The following is a 14,728-nucleotide window of genomic DNA, read 5'->3' as shown; positions in this document are numbered from 1 at the left end:
ATATGCTTGCATTAGATAGTAATAGACTGGACAAATACAGGTGCTCTCTTTGAGATCAGAATTCCCTTTGCTAGTGGTATGTAATACATTTTTTAAAAATAGAAGTGAGAGAAATACCACTCCAAGAAATTGTACAGATGTTACAAGGGAAAGGCTCGAAGTACTATGATGGAGATGGAGACTGGTAGTTCAAAGCCAAGTGAGTTCAGGCAGGAAAATGTCTAAGACTGGCAACACAAGGCTAGATCTGGACAGCACATGCATACACTTTGAACAGCCGAAGGTGAAAAAAAACAGCCTCCACATTAGAGGGTACAACCACCAAATAAAGAGTAAAAGTAAAGTTAAAAAGTTAAGTCTTGAAACATGGGTGGGGCTAGAAAATGGAATCTCAGGGAAAATAGTTTTGTATTTGAGACAAATTATTCAGGTGTAGAACAGTTAAAAGTCATTGTTACAATTTTTGCCACACCATGATCCCTAGAAAATATGTCCTGCCCACCTGTATTTAGCCTAGTTCAGTTTTTTGAAGCAGAAAAGGCTGGCTCTGCTGGCAAAGGGTAAGTTTTCCTGCATATCAGTCAGTGCCTTCAAGGTTGTAGAACTTAAACAGGACCACAAACTTCCAAAAAAAATGCTATAAGTCTTCATTGATTGGAGTGACTTATGACTAAGTATGAGAAGAAATAGATGTTTCTTTAGCTTCTCTTGCCTCTTGTCTACAAAGCTGGACAATAGGTAGGATGTTTCTTACAGAGGTAATAAGGAATTTCACCATTACACAGACATAAGACCAATAGGCATTTAATGCACCACTTTATTCCTCAGATGGGACAGAAGTTGGTTATTGTGTCTCTCCCATTCTCTGACACAGATTTGCTAAGTTGTATTGGATATACATGGACCTGTTATGTAAGTTAACATGCTGATTTTTTATGGTACCTTCTCATTTTGGGTTAGTTAACATGCAACCTGCAGCACGTGCTAGCGTTCTGTCTACCGCTGTATGCTTGTATTTTGATTCTACTCTGAAAATTTAGACTTTACAGTGTACATAGTTATGTGATTTCTTAGATTGGTATTTTTTATGACATTAAATGTGAAAAATGGGTGCTGCCAGTGGAAGGTGGCTGTAAAGAACCTGGTTTTGAAAAGCCGGAGGTACACAATTTTAGTAAAAGAGAGAGTTGGTGAAATTTGACATTTTTGGTGGCAAGAGGAACTTGCTTCCTTACCCTTCAAAATAATGGTGTCTTGAACTTGTAACACTTTCAACTAAAATGTTCAAACTCCAAGAAGGATTTAGAAAGCAAGTGCTGCTTTCCTCAGTATTCTCCTGGAATTGCTTGTTACCATTTGGGAGTTTATTGTGAAATAGGGGGTATTTCTAAGTACTCAGAAAGAAAATAATGGTTCTAAACAATCTCTAATTTGTATTTCATTTAGTTGAGGGAACTTTTAAACTTTGATCCTACACTGCCGTATTCCATTAAATTAAAATGTAGAAATATCATTAACTTTTATCTTTATTTTACTGACACCATGCTCTGGGGCTTAAAAAGTTTTCTTGTTTCCTTTTGAATTAGTAAAAGATAATCCTCTGCATTCCTAAGTAAACCAATTTATCACTTGATACCTCTTCAATTCAGATACTTACCAGGACTTTGTTCATTAAAATGTTTATACATTTGTCTTACTAATGTATATTCCATTGCAATAACTGTGGTTAAAACACAAAGATATGAGCTGTCATGCAACCTGGCATATGAAATTCCCTGTGATGATATGTGGTCAGGTAATGAATAAGACATGGTCACTGCTTTATCTGCCCATCTGATTCTCTGTGTGTACCAACAAAATAGGACTTCAAAAGAAATCTGGTGTGATATTTTCTTTCCCCCTTTTCTTTCTCATGGCATCACTGTACATTCAGTCTTGAATGCATACATTTTTTCTGGCATTAATGTCTGTCTTTTTCACTTATTCTGAAAAAAAATTAATTGGTTAATTGTAACTACTAATCAACTTTGTAGACATTATTTTTAATAGCCATTAGACACCAGTTGTTTTTCCAAAAAAGCTTTTTAAACTTTATTTTCCAAAGTTGTTTTTTTAAGAGTTGCAAAACCTAGTGTATCTGTGAGGATGGAATCGTAGAGTGAGTCTACTGTTTTGAGAGTTCTAGTGAAAACATGTCAGTGCTGCCTGTTACAGACAAGAGCTCTGATTAATTAACACAAGGTTCATGAGATATGTGCAGGAAGCTTTAAAGAATTAACTGTGCTGAAACATTATGCTGTGGACTTTGATTCCGTTCTCTTTAAAAATGTTTTTTGCTCTCACAAGCACATAGTTTTGTGTGCATAGGGATCTCCCCATTTCAGATGCTTAGCAGTATTTATGCCTAATTCATGCCAGTTCATGACCTAAAATCTTCAAACACACTGAAGTTATCTTTTTTGGTGCTATTTAAAGAATTTAGTCATGCATATTTTTTTAATCTTTGTAAACATACTTGCTGAAATGGAAATATTGTCACAAATTCATGCAGTACTCTGACAACATGATTAGGAAAAAATACATAGTCTGGTAATACAACTAGAAACAAGACAACGTTTAATTTAAATAAAAAACTTTATTAACAATGTAAAACGTTTAATATCTTACAGTCTGAGATAATTCTGGCATGCCTTATCAGATCAATACTTAGTGATATGCAGACACCATGCTTTGAGTTCTACTGGCAACAAAATGGGTTGGTGTTGTGTTTTACATTATTTTAATATACCTTCTTTTAATGAATTACTTTTTCTTTCCAAAAGCTTGTAGATATACTATTGGCTTAAAAGGAAATCTGTTGCTTCTAAGCATTGTATAGTTTGTAGATATTATGATTTCTCTGTATTTACAACTCCTAACTATTTTCATATATGGTTTTTGTATAATAAATTAAGGTATTCTTCTATAAAGCTTTGAAGTTGAGATACAGTGGAAGACTAAATATGAATGAGAGCACAAAAAGCAACTGGATTATATTTTATAAATTCTGTTACAATATTGTTTTAATGTCTTAGAACCTTAATAGTTTTGCTCTTAAATAGTTTCCTATGCTTAAAGACTGTGAGAGAATAATCAAATGTTCTTCTTCTATGCTTAAAGACTGTTAGAGTATGATTTTAATATGATACTAATAAGAGTACTGTACTATGCACAAACTTTTACCAGTGGCTCAAACAATTAAAAAACCCTCTAAAATTATCTATGAACCATAATTCTTGTGTCTTCTTTGAGTGACTGAAAGTAAGCATGCAAAACATACTTTAAAAAGTTTTAAATATGCTAGATCTGTTCCACAGCCTTTCAAGACTTGAAAGTATTAAAACCCTTATTTGAAAAGGATGGAGCAGAAGGCAAAAATTAATAGCTTAGTGTAGAAAATATACTTTATAATCAATATTAGCCACTTTCATCTTTTCAGTCATCAAATAATAGTGGTTTAATCAAAGTCATGATCTCCTTGGTACTCCTGTGCTTAATCTTCTAACTTGAGACAAGACAACACAATCCGAAGAATCTTCGCTTCCGTCTTCTTACCAGTGGGTATGGAGTCAAGTTTAGGAGGCTGCTATCATCTGTGATGAAAAACCCCACATCTTAACAAGCATGTACCCATATGCACAGAAAAGAGATTACATCATTTATGTATCCTAACAGCACCTGCATGATCACAGAATCATTCATGTTGCAAAAGGTATCTGAGTCCAACCTATAACCGATCAGCACCACAACAACCAGACCATGGCACTAAGTCCAGCCCTTTCTTGAATACCTCCACCACCTCCCTGGGCATTCATTCCAATGCTTGACAACCCTTTCTGTGAAGTGGTAGATCCCATAGAGCACAGAGCACCTGAATTTTGCATTTGAGAGTCACACAGTGCTAATTAACAGGATCTCCATAATAATTATGATTACCCGATCCTGGGGCATATCTCAGAGTTTTAAAACTCTGGGATGCTTCCTATCCTGCTGCACTGGTCAGTGTTGAAGGGCAGTGTAGACAGCAGGCAGCAAAAAAGAATTCTCTACACCTTTATCTCTGTTCTGAATTCAAGTTTCTCCATGCATTATATCCCCTCAATTTGTCTTTCCCTTCCTTATTTCCAGCACACTCTTTTCTTCTACGTTAAGCCTAGACTTTTTATCATTCTTCTAGTCTTTACAATCGCACATTTGTATCACAAGTGATTCCCTTTTCCTTGCAGTATAGTCTTCAATCAAGCTATCCTGCCATGAAATCTTACTTGTATAATGAATACAATCATTCTACATTCATCTCATAGCATATTATGATGAATGCTAGGCTGCTTAGTTACTTGGAATGAGATCTAGGACACATTCAGTACATTTCATCAGCTGTCACCGTGCAAAGACTGCACCACATTTAAGGAACACCCATTATCAAGCAGAAATCAAAAAGAAAAATCATTATCTTTTTTATGCCGTTCTCATGAACAAAGAGTGCTTGTAGATGTGGAGTATTTACCATGCCAAGAAAATGAATGCCCTTTGCTAAATACATGCATAGGATGGGGATCCTGCCCACCTGTGCAATTCTATGGGGTGCCTGATCACCATCTATGGGAAAAAGCAGCCTGGTGGCAGACTCAAGAAAAGCAGCTTTTCTGCAGAGTCAGTGTCAGGTCACAGAAGGCATGAGCCTTGTAGGGGCGAAGCAAACTACATCACTCAAAAGGATCCCTTAGTCTGTGCAACTTGCACCTTCATTGCTTTTAAGAAGGACTCCAGACACTGGAGTTGTGCTTCTGCCTTTGTATCAACAGGAAAGGTCTATTATTTTATTTATACATACTGTATTTATAAATTCCAGAATACCTCATGTGAAATTCAAGAGGCCAAAGATCACATACTAGATTCTGGCTCCACTGAATCAGCTCCACTGAATCAGAAATCTAGATTTTGTCTAGATTTCTCTTTTTCTAGTTTCCATTAAAGAGCCCTAGATTTTTTTTGTATACAAAGGAAGGAAAATCTTTCCATTATCTTGATTTTTATTAAATAAAGAAAATTCAAAACCTACCTTGATTCTTCAGTGGTAAAGGCATAGTCTCCCTGAGTTTACTTAAAAGGTTCTTCATTTCTCTCATATCTCTGTAGATACAACAGTTAAAAAAGATACAATGGAACAACAGTTGAAGACTGCGTGGGGAATCGCCCACAGTATAGCTTTATATGCTAAAACAACCGAGTGATAAATACAAGAATCTACTGAGCAAGAATTCAGTTTACATACATGTATCTAAAGATTCATACCAAAAGAAACAGCAAAAAAATTAATAGGGGATCACTAACTTTTCCTGGTTCAAATTTATGACCTATTCTGGCACTTGAATATTTTATATCAAAAACCTTTGGGGACACAATGTGATCCTAGTGGCAAAATACACAATATGTATTAAAATTAATAGTAGCTAGTACTAATATCATCTTCATACTGCTTATAAGCATTTTGTAGCTTGTGCCATGAATGTGTTTCACTGTTCAGAAGAAAATTGTAACACATGCAACTAACCCACGATACTTAACAGTGCACATTAAATGAAAATTTTAGAAACAGGGCTATGACTCTCACCTGCCTTGGGAGGACTCTGGCATTAGATTTTCTAAAAGGGAGATGGTGGAAAATATGATAACAACACATCATCTCCAAAAGAAAATTACACTTTGAAATGTTTTGAAAGAGGCCAGAAATTTTCAAGTGGTATCCATTTTACACACAGATGGCAGATGTACATAAGCTTGTAATGACTCAATGCTTTCAGGATTTAAAATCAATACGGTCTTGCTTCATTCCTCTACACATGAAATGGTTCTCAGAAATGTAGCAGCATGATTAGTAAAAAATTGCTCTGTTCATTCTCCACAATTTGGTTTTATGTAAATAAGCATGATAACAATCCAAATCTCAGCAGCAACCTAATATACAAAGCCTCAGAACAGAACTTTTTGCAAAGAAATGTTAACCATCAGGATTACTCTACAGTAAAGGGTCTAATTTTTGTCTTTCAACTGTATAGTTAAGAGAGTACAATAATACCACTACAACATTCCCCTCCCCTCCTAAAACTTCCAAATTTAAAACTCTGGGCAGAACTAAGTGAAATTAATTAGATTCTGTGTTTTTGATTTTGAAATGCAGAATTGGAGCTTAGCATATTTCAGCCACATTTCACAAAATCAGAAAATCTGATGTACCAGAGAAGTTAACAGGTTATTTAATTAACTTATAATTTTCATAGTAGCAACACTGGCTGTCAAATAAAAAAAGACTAAATAAATCCTAGAAGGAAATCTGTTTGTTTTGGAATGAAGTGCTACACATACCTTTCAGTGTTTTCAATATCTGTGGAAACCTGCCATAGATGCTGTTGAATATCTGTTGGTGATAATGACGTGTCTTCTAAAATAGGTACTTCAGAACTCTCCTCCACCTTAGTATCTAAGTTCTTGGGTGGGCCACAAGGTTCTTTTCCTTTAAAATATTTAAACAAAACATGTATCCCTATTATTTACTGATTAAAATGGATACTCAAATTACCTAATTGATGCTTTGAACTTGACCTTGCACAATACAAATGGAGAAAAAGACTACTTAAATGCAAACTCTTAGTAAGTACTGTTCAAAAGCAGAGCAGACCACACCAAGCTGCAAATCAGAGTGCTGCCCTATGTTACTCTTACCAATTTGAAAGCGTTCAATTAAACTCCAGTGGCTCTCATGGAGCACAAAATAAAAGCCAGGAAGACAAAACAGAATGAAATAAGTGAGGAAAGTATAACACACGTTGTGGAAACAATTTCAAAACTCTGACACTAAAGAACACTGCAATCCATGTCCCTGAGTGCTACAGCAATACTGAGAGAAAACACAAGACAAAAATGTGAAATTTTGTACTTCACGGTTTAACAGCAATATGAAGCTGCCACCATCCACAACCCAAATGAATTACATTCCACTTTTCTGTGTTGACACCTACCTAAATCCCACTCCCTGTATGAAAATTAAATATAGTGTTGAAATTGAAGAGGGGGCTTTATGACCTTCCAGGGCTTTTGTGAGGAAGAGAACGGGATAAAGGATGGATAATAGCATGATAATGGAGCATGCAACAGAGTTAACCTTTCGTAGAACACTTTGATAAACCTGCAAATCTCCTTTGGACTACTTGATAGCATTCCTTTTCTCTGTACTGTGCCAAGTACAATTCTGGCACCAAATACAGAAGAAAATGCACAATGGAGTGTATCCCAGACAATTGTCAACATTTAAACTAGTAGAACTAAAAGTTGAGTAGGAAATGTGTTTTTTTTTATTTTGCAGTTTTTGCAATTGGAAAAATTTTGATGTCAGGACAAACCAGAGTAGTTCCTGAAAGGTTTGAGAAACAAGACCAGCTAATAGAGCAGTGGTCATTCAGCCCATTTTTCTGGGACACTAGAGACCACGGTATACTGCTCTTCCACATCACAAATATATATCCCTGCTATCAGGCAGGCAGCCTTGTTTTCTAATATGTAGAAATTCCTGGATCATAAGATAATATTTTTGGATAAGTTATCTATACAGTTGCACTCTGGATAAATATTCCTTGGAAAAAAAGAAAAAAAAAAGTATTCTTAGCTACCTGTCTGAAACTAGATGTTGCGTATGCTACAGAAGATACTTGCTTTATGTTTTAATGCTCTTTAAAGACAGTAGGAAGCCCACGGTTACCTAAATGAATCTGAGAGAGTGCATGACCTGACTGTAATAAGTTTAGCCTCTATAAAAGAACCTCCTGTGTCCCTTCTTTGCTACTTACTGGGATCCACTGCTAGTTTGTGCTTTGCCAGATCATTCTGTGATCTACTTTAGCCACTGAAATTATAGATTACCCCAACAAAAGGAAAAATAAAATTTGATGAACTTTCCAATGAAGTGGTTTAAGTAAGGTCAGTCAAAAACTGTACATGTCCAGGAGCAACTAGGAGGATCCTATCATTCCTTTTGCAAAAGCAGTGGAAAGGAGGAAGAAGTGAAGGTATTATAAGGGAGGGGAGACAGAGAGAAAGAAACCAAGACCTTTCTGTTGGTTACACGCTGTTATGCTGAAAGTTGACTCTCTTGCTTGTGGAATAGCAGACTAAGTCTGCTTCACAGATTGCATGTTTTACTCTTTATCACCCTGTAGGTTTAACTTTCAAATTTTTCTTGTCCTTAACTTCAGCTTATGCTGTTATTTTAAGGTGATTTATACAGTATAGTTTTCATTGTTCAGTCATATCAGCTTCATTGTTTTTTCCCTTCACAAGAAGACCATAACAAAACATAATGTTACCAGTATCTCACATACTACATTTTCACTAAAAAGGTTTCAGGTAAACCATCTAATTTGCCACCAGTATCACAAGGTGTTACTCATGAAATAGGGTATTAGCGGATTGTTCCATTATTTTTAAGTGTTTTAAGTGTTATCCTAACCCTAACCCTGACCTGACCTTTGGAGACACGCTGTAATGATGCATCTTTCAGGGATGTGAAAGGTGTTTCAATGGAAACAGTAACAGCACTAGATGAAATAATAGCAAAGATTCTTTTTCTCAGTTTGCGCTCAGAAGCAGAGACCATAATGTTCTTTTTGTCAGCACAAAGACAAGCTCTTGCAGATTTAGCAGAATGAATGACACAGATCTCTTTTCAACTGGAAAAAGCTCTTCACCAGTAATTCTGTTGTATTGTGAGCAATTCATGAAGCCTTTCTTGAATTTCAGATCATTTGCTCAGTCTCTTGAAAGCAGTTAAAGAGTCAGATAATAATAAAGGCTTTGCTTGAATAATGTATGACTCAGGTTTAACATTTCTGCCATGGTCACAGCCTATAGGGAAACAAAAGTTTCTAAATCTTTTCATCTTTACAGTGGCTGGTAAAGATATTTTCTGTCACAGATACTTCAAAAATGGATATGAACCCTAAATTTTACTTTCAATTTAGTCAATGGAAAGATTTTTAATAATTTTAGTCACAATGATCTATTCTTCCTTTTCTCATCAGTAATTCAGCTTTTTCTTTTTTTACTTTAAGAAGCAGAAAATGCTTTTGATAAGAAATTAAATCAATTTAGTTAAATAATGCTGAGGATCAAACTTGAGTGAGGATAAATAAGAAGGCATAAAATTGTCAGTTCGGTAAGGTTACATACATCACCTGTTTTTATGTGTCTCACCTACTGTGCCCCTTACTGCTTCTGTGGCGATCTTTGTGTTTGGTTCCATCACGCAAGCCTAGGCACCTACTTTTAGTCATCACCAAATTTGCACATAAACTGTGATGAATGAAAAAATTAGAAGACAGAAAAATATATGTCCCTAAGTGCTAATCAGGTTTCACTGCAGAAGAACTAGAGATCTTTGATCAGCTAACAAAGGTGATCTCAAATCCCCCTCTTGAAAAGAGTACAGTGTTTACATCAGGTTTCTAACCTGGCAATTAAGGATAAATGCACAAGCTAAAGTAAATAAGCAGGAAAACCTATAAAGGGGAATAGGAAAGAATTGTGTATGAAGTAAAAAAGTAACAGCCTGATGAATTTAATTCTTTACTTAACACTTAGGACCTGCAGAACTTGGAGATAGTCTCACTGGAAATACTATTATTAAAGAAAAGGAATAGGAACAATAATTTTGTGGTAAAAGTTCTGTTACCCTCCTTCCATGGCTGGTTTTGTTCCATTCCTTCATAGTGTCCACGTGAGAATGGGTGACTGTGTTTGATTTTGTTTCTCCATACCTGTGTGCTCTTCCGCACTCTCACATCTTATCCCTCTTTCATAAGTGATATGTGTAGGTAATAACACATATCTACCAGTCTTTAAAAAGAACACTGAGATTGTAGCACAACCATTAAACCATCCTTCCTTTCCCCTTCAAAACTCTAAAAAGCATGTCATTTAAACAAAGCTGAAAAGAAAGAATTCTCTCCACTGAACTGAGGGTTTGTAACATAAGCTATCATTTTTAGATACTATTTTAAGGAAATATGTATTGTTATCACAAAACACATACTGGAAATACAATAATTAACTATATTAATTTCTTATATGAAACACAAGTAGTACACGTACTTGATTTTCCTTAAGACTAAATTCTTGTCTTTTTTGCATGAATATTGGTACTATACAGGTACCAATCACTTTGGTTAGTGCTGGTACTATTCTGCCCTCACCTGTGTTTACACATGTCAGGTGGGACACACACATCTCAGTTACAATGACATAACTCTACAGTTTTTAATTCATGATGTGCAACAAATAAAGCATATGACACTAAACAATTAGGATAAAAGAAAGATGTATGCCCAAGTAAGCATTTGTAGGTGTATCAGTTAGCCAGAATTCCTGGGATTACTGAAATGAGAATAAATTATCAGGTAGCCAAAGACTTAGTAACTAAAAAACACTTGAATTAAAGATACTTAGGCAAAATTCCATATGCCCTTTGCAAACTTTCTGAATGATGAACTGTTGAATCATTATATATTCTCAACACTGGGCTTTTGTAGTGTATGTATCTTACAAGAAAGAATTATTGAGGAGCACTTACCTCAGTTTACTTACTGCATAAAACAGCTGCAAATATTTATAGCTTTTGGCCCCACTGTGCCAGTTACCTCTCAAGGAAACAACAGATTATCTGACTTTTCTAGTAGAGTTTTTAATGACAGCAGTAAGTTATTCTAAGCACTGTAAACATACAAGAAATTTCTGTACAGGAAGACTGATATATATATATATATATATAGCAAATAAAGGAATATTTGTTCAGCTGAAAAGAAAGATAAGAAGATATGAGACGATACGTGCTGTGAAAGGAAGTCAAAAGACCCAGACCATCAAAAGCTCAGACCTTCAAATTTTTGTGTGGTGTTTCCTTAAGAGAATCTCTTTCCTAGTATGACATCTCTTTCCTACTGGCTGAGTTTCTCTTGGGAAAATAACATCACCATCAGCACACTGCCTGAGTTTTATCAGTTCTACAGCTTGTTTGATAAATTCTGATCAAGGTACCAATATCCACTTTATTATTTATAACTCACAGGTTGCGAAGAACAGTCTGCAGGTCATTCTACTTGAATCTCTGGTGCCACCTGAGTAAGAACATGAATTGTGGAAACCTCCCGGGAGGTTTAAAAACCTAAGAAATTGTCTGGCAGGTAAGTGGGCTAGAGAAGGGAAGTATTACATCCAAATAGGAAATATTACCCTCAGAAATTATTTTCAAGACACAACAAGAACACCAGACATGCACACTTATGGGTTAAGCAAAGATTATACTTTTTAATACTTTACTGCCTTTTTATACAAAGGGCAGTACTCTTTTAAACAACAAACTTTTTTTTTTAATATGCTCACTCAGTTGATGAAAGACCTGTGAAAAACTAAACAGGTGGAGAAATAAAAAACCTATATACAGCAGCATTATAATATATTTTATAATAGTGAAGTAATTGTCTCTTTCCTTCCTAGAGATAAATTTGTGCATTTCACCTACACTAAAGCAGCATTCTCTCTAAGCAGAGAAATCAAGGAAACCTATGGGTTCATAATGCTTCTCTGAAAATGATATGTTCTGTCAGAGCATAGAATAAATTGGTTGCAAAGTTATCAAGTGTAACATCCCACTGAAAGCAGGGCCATCTTGCATCAGACTGCTTGAGACTATTTGAGTTATCAGTATCAGGGCTGGATATTTCACAGCCCCTTTGGGTGCCTGTCTAGTCTACCTTCACAGTGAAAAAACAATTAATACAGGACTGGAATTTCCATCATTGCATGATGCCCTTGCATTGCCTACTTCTAGATGTTGACAATACTAAATATTTAATACAAAAAAGTGATTGTCTATTGGATAGTCAAATTATCTGAATCCCTGTCATCATATGGTTTTTGCCTATTGTGCATTTTTTTTAAAGAATGTCACAGAAGCTTGGAGCCAAGTTACTGTGTTTATCACTCTATTTGGCAAGGACAAAAATCACTCTGTTTGGCAAGGACAAAACAGCTACCATGACTCTCTCTGTGATGAGTTGAGAAACTGGTGTCTATCACACTACTGCCAGATAGGAACTAAGCTGTGACTCTTCTTATCCAACTTTAGACATCTAAGAGTTCGATGTTTAGTTTAAGTTATTAATCTAGATTCCACCCAGAGACAAAAGGGACAGAGAAGACATTTCAGAGTTACTCCGGTCACTTTAAGCTATTTACTTGCAGCAGTTCAGAAGATGGTTTGACAACTGTTGCCAACAATAGGAAATGTAGTACAATCTGCCTTAAAAGTGATGACTCATTTTGACAGCTACTATTATCTTGTTCTACAATGGCTTTGCTAATTCTCTCTCTTCCTATTTTATAGACTTATTTTTGACTTGAAAAAATAATTGAGAAGCTCAGTTAAGCATTCACAAATCTCCCATTCTTACTTTCATAATAAAAATATCCCCAGCTTTAGCAGTATTCTACAGCTAGACATGAAAAGTACACTACAGGACCCTTTAGCATGACAGGAAATGCAACAGGTTCATTACAAGACCTTTATTACAGCTCATTACAGAACTCTGTCTTGTCCTTACCTAGTTTTTTATTGATGAGATACAATCTGGGGAAAGAGTAGTTACAATCAGCACAGATACAGCCATAATCAGCCTGTGCCATCTCTGAGCAATGACGTTACTAACTAAACTATTCAGTAAATTATCAGCATTTCTACATCTTCCTTTCAGTAGGCGGTTAATCAAGTATGAAATTATTAGAGAGCCGCATTTTCACTGAAGTGAGGACATCTCCTTTCAGTTACAAGTCTAGTATTTGCTTTTATAAAGGTGGACATATTTTGAACCATATGTATCTACCTTTTGCTATGGTAATGTTTTAGGAATGATACTCCCCAATTTAATGCTACCACTGACATTCTCCCAAACCACAGGCCACTCCCTCTCCCGCTCCTCTTTGTGTTGGGGCAGGCTGGAGTTGAGAATTGGAGGCACAAAAGGTGAAGATCACAGGTTAAGATAAGCACAATTTACTGGAAACAGCAATGAGATAAGAAAACTAATAGTAATAACAACACTGCTAATAACATATCTTGCCCAACAAATATGTATAATAACATTACTCAGCTAGCCCACTCATTTGACTAATGACAGCTAAAACTTAAGGAAATACTCTTTTTTAAAAAGAATCTGACTTTTAAATGGTGAAGACACTTGTGATATATATCTGATAAGACACACTTCTGTAAGAATGTTGATAAACAGAAATAGAGCTCCTTTTTATTAACTGACAACCTACCAATAGATATACATAATAAATTTTACAGTTTGGTGGCTGTTGTGGTTTAACCTTGGACATCAATGAACCCGCAGAGAGCTGCTGATTTGCTCAGCCTTAGTGGGATGAGGGAGACTACTGAAAGGGTGAAAGTGAAAAAACTCCTGTGTTGAGATATAGACAGTTCAATAAAGAAAGCAAAAGCCATGCAGCAAATAAAGCAACACAAGGAATTTATTCACCACTCCCAACAGGTAGGCAGATGTTCAACCATCCCCAGGAAAACAAGGCTACATGATGTGTAATGTTGACTTGGGAAGACAAACGTCATCACTTTGAATGTCTTCACCTTCCTTCATCTTCCTCCCTTCTTTATATGCTGAGCATGATGCCATATGGTCTGGGATTTCCCTTGGGTCAGCTGGAGTCAGCTGTCCTGGTTGTGTCTTCTCCCAGCTCCTTGGGCCCCCTCAGCATTCTTGCTCGTAGGGTGGGGTGAGGAGCAGAAAAGGCCTTGACATCATGTGAGTTTAGCAATGACTAAAACGTGCCTGTATTATCAACACTGTTTCCAGTGCAAAAAAACCCAGCTGCATGATGGCTACTATGAAGAAAATTAACTCCACACCAGCCAAAACCAGGACAGTGTTTTGTCTTTCATGAATACCAGGCATACCCCAGAAGATTGGGGCATCAATTTTTCTAAAACAAGCATCTGCGTATTTGTGCATTTCAGTACCTTTCCGGTGAAACTGCAGTGATCCCAGCAGACATATGGACTTCAGCATTTCTGTTGTGTACATTTCTAAACAACACTGCAACTGGATATATAGTCTACAGATTTCAGGATGGATTTCACCATCTTCTGGGCTGCAAAAAAAGAGAAAAATGTAGTTAAGAATGAGACTAGAAGAATGTGGGGGTCATAAAATCCACTTCCTTACTGTTGCAAGCAACCGTATCAAAATCTGCTTCACAAACTATTAAGCTTCTTCTACCAAACTCTGTTTACAAACAATTCTTTAGATCTATAAAACTCTAGGTCCAACACAGCCGAACTTGGACTGTCTTTGGAAAGACTGCATGTCATTATGTCCTCTGTGTGTTTTTGGAAAATGGGTACGTGACTATCTTCTCTTCAGAAGCTTTGTACAAGTATTTTCTGTGAGACTGAAGCCTCCTTTTGCCATCCAGTTTCAGTTACCCTTGGTCTTGACACAGATGCAGATTACCAGGCCACTTTTAACAGTCCATGTTCAGGTTACAAATCCTTTATCAAGCATAATCAACCCTACTTTGAAGACACTATCATCAGAAACAAGTCAGTTTTAGCCTACTTGTT

The 14,728-nt window shown here is 36.1% G+C and overlaps 1 protein-coding gene across 1 annotated transcript in view; it reads right to left on the bottom strand.

Annotated features, from left to right (window-relative positions):
* Positions 1–2,620: 2,620 nt before the first annotated feature.
* Positions 2,621–14,728, bottom strand: part of RGS7BP (regulator of G protein signaling 7 binding protein) — a 34,765-nt gene continuing 22,657 nt past the window's right edge. Inside the window, exons 3-6 of the mRNA XM_015652753.3 lie at positions 14,126–14,256; positions 6,406–6,553; positions 5,102–5,172; positions 2,621–3,632 (exon numbers count right to left, since the gene is read on the bottom strand). Coding sequence (XP_015508239.1) covers positions 3,541–3,632; positions 5,102–5,172; positions 6,406–6,553; positions 14,126–14,256 — 442 coding nt within the window. The 3' untranslated portion in view covers positions 2,621–3,540. The remainder of the gene's footprint in view (positions 3,633–5,101; positions 5,173–6,405; positions 6,554–14,125; positions 14,257–14,728) is intronic.

This window comes from Parus major, chromosome Z (assembly GCF_001522545.3).
Source record: "Parus major isolate Abel chromosome Z, Parus_major1.1, whole genome shotgun sequence".
Lineage (NCBI taxonomy): Eukaryota > Metazoa > Chordata > Aves > Passeriformes > Paridae > Parus > Parus major.
This window is presented reverse-complemented; position numbering and strand designations above follow the sequence as displayed.